General features: G+C 40.1%; 1 protein-coding gene across 1 annotated transcript; it reads left to right on the top strand.

The window, feature by feature from the left end:
- Nucleotides 1-1,186: 1,186 nt before the first annotated feature.
- Nucleotides 1,187-1,969, top strand: LOC149243350 (uncharacterized). Its single transcript, XM_089371192.1, has one exon. It carries the CDS (start codon nt 1,187-1,189, stop codon nt 1,967-1,969), a length of 783 nt encoding a protein of 260 aa, XP_089227318.1.
- Nucleotides 1,970-7,152: the final 5,183 nt, after the last annotated feature.

The raw sequence follows: 7,152 nt of genomic DNA, 5'->3' as shown, positions 1-7,152 counted from the left end.
AAACAGGCTGAAAAGATTCCTCCCCAAAATCATTCCAGACAATCAAGGGGGATTCATCAAAGGCAGACAGCTAGTGGACAACTTCGTGCTGGTCCAGGAGGCAATTCATTCCAGTCAGCATCGTAAGGAAAGAGGTATGGTCATCAAACTCGACCTATCGAATTCATTTGATCGTGTTAATCATAAATTTCTGTTTGATGTAATGCTTACAATGGGATTCGGGCAAAGCTTTATAAAGTGGATAAAAGCCTGTATTGTGGAGCCCTGGATTGCTCCTCTAGTGAATGGAAGGGCCACTGAATTTTTCAAAGCCACTAGAGGACTGAGGCAGGGGTTCCCTCTTTCACCCCTCCTCTTCGTCATTCAAGCCTCTGTTCTTAGTTTTTATCTGAACAAAAAGCAACAAGATCATGCTATCAACGGGCTATGCATTGCAAGAGGAGTGAAGCGCATCAATCATGCACTTTTCGCTGACGATACTCTTCTCCTGGGAGCTGCAACTCTTCAATCAGCCATCAAATTCAAAGCAGTTTTGGATGACTTCTGCAAAATCTCAGGCAGTGAGCTAAACAAGGGGAAATGCCAGATCTTTTGTTGGAATACTCCTGCTTCCACTGCTTCCTCCATAGCTAGATGTTTGGGATTCTCTGCCTCCATTAGTTGGTCCTCTTTCAAGTATCTTGGGCTGCCAGTCTTCAACAAGAAAGTGGCAAGCAAAGACTGGAATTCCCTCATAGATAAATTCAAATCGAAGATGAATTCCTGGGGTTCCTCTTGGCTTAACATCGTTGGAAAATCTGTGCTCGTCAAAGCAGTCCTCAACAGCCTTCTGATCTTCAGATTTGCGGTCCTTCTGGCACCAGTGGGAACTATAAAAAAAATGGATGAATTAATCAGGGGATTTTTTTGGAGAGGAGGCAAGCACAATGATAAGAAATTCTCTCTAATCAGTTGGGATATAGTCACAAAACCTTATCTCGAAGGAGGATTAAATCTCAAAGATCTATATGCCAAAAACCTTGCTATGGGAGCCAAACTAGCATGAAAAATTATCGCCCCGAATCCTAGTTGGGCTCAGATTGCGCTATGGAAAAAGTACTTTAGAGGCCCAAGGCTCCGGTGTTTAGACCACCCCAAAGAATCGACCAGATCACACCTTAGCATTCTCCTTAACAAAATCGCGCCGATGATAAACAATTGTGCCCATTGTGTTCCCGGTAATGGTAAGAAAACGCAGGTTTGGAAGGACAAAATAATGAATCACCCCCCTTTGGTAGACGCAGGCAATTTTACAGCGCTCAGAAATTGGATGGAGGCAGCGCACATACACACGTTGTGGGATCTGTCGGATTGGACAGAGAATTACTGGACAGGCTGGAAGCGGTTGCCAGTGCCCAACGATCTGGAAAATGAATGGACGAATTTCAAAGCCCATCTCCATGGATTGGCTCCCCTCCACGCCAACATAACGGACGCAAGAGGTTGGGAAAACAGTCGCTCTGGTTACACAGTCAAACAGGGTTACTTCAAGTTCTTAGAGCGTCCAAACGTCCCTCCCAACCCAGCTCCCTGGGCTGGGATATGGAACTTCCCGTCCATTCCAAAAATCGACCATTTTTGCTGGATTCTTAGCCACCAAAAAATTCTTACCGAGGACAGACTTCAAATCAGAGGATTTAAGGGACCATCCAGATGTGTTCTTTGCAAGTCAAATTCTGAAACTGCTCTCCATATAATGATCGATTGTAATTTCACTAAATCTGTTTGGCAGGATCTGCTGGACAATTGGCATTTTGATTTCAATTTCCCCACTTCAGTTCAAGAGCTGTTTGCAGGTTGGATGGCCAGATACCCAGGCGCTCAACCAAAGAACAAAAAGATCAGAGCAGCATGGAGTGCTTTGCCAAAATTCACTAGTTGGCAGATCTGGTTAGAAAGGAACAAGAGGATTTTTCGAGACAAAGCTTAGGATCACAGAATAGTAGCTAATACAGTGAAGTGCCAATTAAGTGAGTGGTTGGAAGGCATAGATGACGACTCAAACCTCAATCAACATGACAGAGTGCTGGGAACGGCCTTCAAGATTAACTTCCATAAACCAAGAAGCCCACCTCCAGATCTTGAAGTTTGGCAAATCAGGAAAAATGAGATCAAATTTCAGGAATGGCTGTCCAAACAATTAATTCCATCTCTTTTTTTTGATGGAGCAGCTAAAGGGAATCCAGGGAAAGCTAGGGCAGGTGGTGACATTATCATGCTAGGGAATATTTCTTCTCATAACTTTGCCTGGGGGCTTGGTCATTCATTAAGCATGCAAGCCGAGGCTCTCGCCCTCTTGCAAGGGTTAATATTCCTCAAGGAGCTGGGAATTCGAGAAGCAAACATCCTCGGAGATTCCCAAGTTATTATAAGAGCTGTGGTGACCAACTCTAACCCTTCTGATCTGCATCTAGCCAGGCTTCTCTCTAGAATCAAAATCATCTCAAAATCACTTCGCTTGACATATTTTCATGTCCTAAGAGCAAATAACAAAGCAGCAGACGCCCAAGCAAATATTGCTGTCCATCTAGAAGCTGGAACCGTTCTCAGAAACAAGGATTCTCTGTGGTCTCCTATTCCATGAAAAATATGTTTTATTGTTTATTATTAAATCAGTTTGTCTGCACTTTCCATCTAGGACAATTAGCATTCAAAGTTTATTTTGAAAATTGTAAAAAGAGAAAAAGGATAAGAGAAAATGCCAATCCCCTCCTGGCAGAACAACATGTTGGAAAGTGCTCCTCACTCTGTAACCGAATTTGTGGCCATTGGCCAAGCAGATAATGAAACACCATAACCGTTCTTGTTAAAAAAAAACAACAATGACATAATATTGTTAACAACATTACTATTATGAAATGTTATAACAATAACATAATATTAATAATAATAATATTATTATAATAAAAGTACTATGTCTATTACTGTATTAATATGAATATAATAATATTATCATACAATTATATTATTACTTGTTTTTTTCCACTGGAAAAATACGTAACTTTTCATTAATCATAGAAAAATTACATATTGTAGATGCGATTGCATATGTTGTATCATTCTAGTCTCCGAGGACTTGATTCAAAAAATAACACAAAAAAACTATGTACTTTTCAGATTCACCACGCAAGGTGATCTGCCAAAATATCTGTGAAAGCAGTCTGTTATAAGCCTATACATATGCCACGCAGGGCATTTTAAAAAACCACATATATGTCTTGAATATATAAACTATGTACAAAGTCAAAATTTACAATTCTTAGTAATAGACATAAATAACTAGTGATCAAGGGCTCTCTGCCCTGTGGTAGTGTTGATCTATATATGGACGATGGAAGTAGCGGTATTCATTTGTCTCTCGCTGCTCCTAAATCATCCACTCTCCTCTGGGTAGTGTCGTGGCCTCCTTGGATAGCTCGTCAGCACTGCTGTTATGCTCATTGTAGATATGATTGCAAGTGATGTTATTAAATTGTGCCTTGAAAATATTAATTCTATAGATAATAAATTTATTCGATTAAGTTATCCCCTTGAATAAGTTAATTAATTAATTAAAATAATAATAATAATAATAATAATAATAATAATAATAATTTAATTAATTAATTAAATAAAAAGATAAGAGCCGACCTATTTTCTTATTTCTTTTGTTTAATAACTTATATATATACCCTAATTATAGCTCTTGGATACATCATTATGATTTTAAGAATATCTATTGACGCATTCTCCCCTGATGATGGAATCACTTGGTAGTCCGAAACGTTGGGTTCATAAAACTCTACAACAGGTCATTCCTCCTCTACCTAAAACTATCCTCACCTGTATGGATTCATTATTTAAATTCATCCAATATATTACTGAGTGTGTGAATGCGATAAGCAGTAATATTATTGAACCAATTTATGATGATCTTTGAGTCTCCAAAAATGTTTATGTTTATGCACTGATGTCCCAAAGAGAAATACAGGAGGTGTCGAAGGGAAATGAGTTCAGCAAAATTATTTGTTCCAACTCCTAAACCCATCTTCACTTTATAGAAATGCTGATCATTAACGTATAGGATAAAACCGCCACCACATCCCTGCTGATTGGCAGCGCCATCAAAATACACCCAAGGTGTGTTTTTATCAATGAGAGGAGGTGTATGAGGTCTGCGGACTCTAGATTGATTTGGTTCAGGCATCTCATTATACGCTGATACAATTCCTGCCATAATGTGAGGCCAACACACTGGCCTGTTTTCGAAGATGGAGTGATTCCGGGCCAGCCAGACATACCAGCTAGTAATCAAGGGGAGGCTTTGTAGTTTGTATCCCTTATGACGATTAAACCAGTCATCCCAAGCACTGCCAAGATCATCACCAGCCCATTGCCCAGAAAAATGTATGGAAGAAGATATGTTTTGCCAGAGAGTGATCAGGGCAGAGCAATTCAAAAAAAGATGTGAAGTCAATTCGGATGTGCTTTTGAATAAGATGCACTAGTTAGGCCCATGAAAATATTTGTGAGTGAGGTGTTCTCTCGTAGGCACTTTACCCCTTAGAATACACCAGAAAAACAATCTGGTCCGGGAAGGTGCTGTAAGTTTCCAAATGTACTTCCACAAAGATGTAATCTGATTCAGTTTTTTGTGTAAGATCAAGGATAGATACCCTGACTTTGGAGAGTATATACCATTCTCTGTATGACACCAGATAAGTTCATCAGGGCCCTCCTTTATCTTGATATGTGATTCAGATAGTGTAGAGATGTATTCCTGCCATTCCTGGTGCCACCATGGCGGTAATTCAAGCTGTTTAGCAGAATTCCATGCTTGGGAAAAAATACAGGTGTTTTGATGATCTGCAATATTTGCAATCACCTTAATCTCATGAGATTGAAGATGTTGTATGAGATCTCTAGATAGTTGATATCTTCCTCCTCCTCCAGTCCATGGATCCAAACCAATGTGAGCCTTTGAACCATCATTTATTCGTCAAACAAGATTATCCTTGATATGAGGAAGAGAGTGTAGTAGTGCCTTCCATACTGATGAGATGCTTGTTTTTGGCCAACTTGGCAATTGAACCTAGTCCATGATGTGCTAAGGCCATATATACTTGTGATAAGAAATGGTAGTCCAAAGGTTCTGTCCTGTCAACAGAGTCCAGCCCATTTTTGCACCAAGGGCTTGCGCAAATAGAGGGAGATCTTTTAGACCCCAACAACCCCATTTCTTAGGCAGTGCAATCTTCTTCCAGCTTACCCATGCAATTTTTTTTTTTCTTGATTCCCGTTCCAAAGATATCTATTGCAAAGTTGTTGAATATGAGCTAAGATATTCCTGGGTATCCATGCAAGTGCCATCTAGAAGACTAGCGTAGCCCCCAGGATAGATTTGATAAGGATGAGCCTGCCAGCCCTGGATAAATATTTATGACTCCAAATGGACAACCTTTTTTTCCAATTTTGTAGCAAGCCAAACCCAATCTACAATCTTCTGACTAATAGGCTTTATCCAATATCCCAAGTATTTGAGTCCCCTATCTAATGGATGGGTACAGTAAGGAAAGAGTTGGTGAGCAAGGTGGGACTCTTGAATGGAGGTTCGGGCAAAGGTGATGGTAGATTTTGATTGGTTGTCTAACATCCCAATAGCTGTCAAGAAAAGAAGGAGGATTTTGGAGAAAGTACGGGAGTCCCGAATACTATCATCAAGGAAGATAAGAACATCATACACAAATAAGAGGTGTGTGAGGAAGCAATCATTTGATATCTTAAGACCATAGAGATCTCCATCCCTCTTAGCCGATGCAATCAAGCAACTAAGTCCATCCATGACAATCAAGAAAAGGAGGGGAGAGAGCGGGAAACCTTGTCTAAGCCCCCTCTCAGAATGGAAGAAATGAGAAGTAGAGCCATTAATGAGGACACTAAAGGTAGGGGAAGTAATGCAGGCCATAATCCAAGTGATGAACTGATGAGGGAAGCCCAAATGGATAAGAAGCATCTTAATGTATATCCAGCTAACACAATCAAATTCTTTTGCCAGATCTATCTTGAGAATAATGCCCTTATGATGTCTGGTCTAGATAGAATGAATAGCTTCTTGTGCCGATGCAATGGCTTCATGAATCTGTCTGTGTTCAAGAAAGGAAAATTGTTGAGGGGTAAGAATAGGCCTGAGTCTTGGCAATGATCTTAGAAATAATTTTGTACAACTAGTTGCACAAAGATATAGGCCTATAATCATCAAATGAGGAGGGAGTGTCGAACTTTGGAACGAGGGCAATGAAAGTCAAATTCATGGAATTGTACATAGATCTGATTAGTCTGCACTCTTCCAAAACTTTTAATAGATCATGTCCCAAAAGCTCATAGAAAGTAAGATAGAATTCTGTGGTCCAACCATCCGGGCCTAGGCTCTTGTCCTTCTTGAACGATTTTAAAGTGCTTTCAAGTTCACCAGTAGTCACCGGTGCGAATAGCTCCTTTGCCTCTTCCTCATTAACAAATCTTGGGAAATGTCTAGCCACATTGATGATGTCAGCAAGATTTGATCTAGGAGGACTTTTATATAGATTCCTGAAATGTGTAGAGCCAAGGTGGGAGAGTTTATTGAAAGAGTCAGCAACTCCTCCCTCAGGTAGTGGAAGATTCCAAATGGTATTTGATACCTTTCTTCCCTTAGCATAATTTTGAAAGAATATAGTGTTGTCATCCCCAAATTTCAACCATATGGCTCTACTCCTTAATCTCAGGGATTCCTCTCTCTCCTTCAAAATTTGGGCCTTCTGGTTCTCCAACTCAATCAAGTGTGACTTGTCTTCAACAGAAATAAACCCCAAGCTTCTCTCATCAAGCAAAGAGCTCAGCTCAAATTCGATGTGGACCAGTAGTGAGTTCTCCCTCAGATATTTCTCTCTAGCCCAATTAATAGTAAGGTGCTTGAGCTTGGACATATTATTGCAGAATCCTTTAGCCAAAGAATCAGCTCTATTAATCGGGTTGGCAACCCAGAAGTCTGTAACCAGATTGTTGTAGGCACGATCCTGTAACCAAACATGGTTAAATTTAAAGTGGGTTTTTGGTTTTGGATGAGGGCCCAAAATCTCCAAATAGATTGGGGAA

Source organism: Pinus tabuliformis, chromosome 8 (genome assembly GCF_031772625.1).
Source record: "Pinus tabuliformis cultivar Carrire ecotype Pingquan chromosome 8, CPIR1, whole genome shotgun sequence".
In the NCBI taxonomy this organism is placed as follows: domain Eukaryota; kingdom Viridiplantae; phylum Streptophyta; class Pinopsida; order Pinales; family Pinaceae; genus Pinus; species Pinus tabuliformis.
This window is presented reverse-complemented; position numbering and strand designations above follow the sequence as displayed.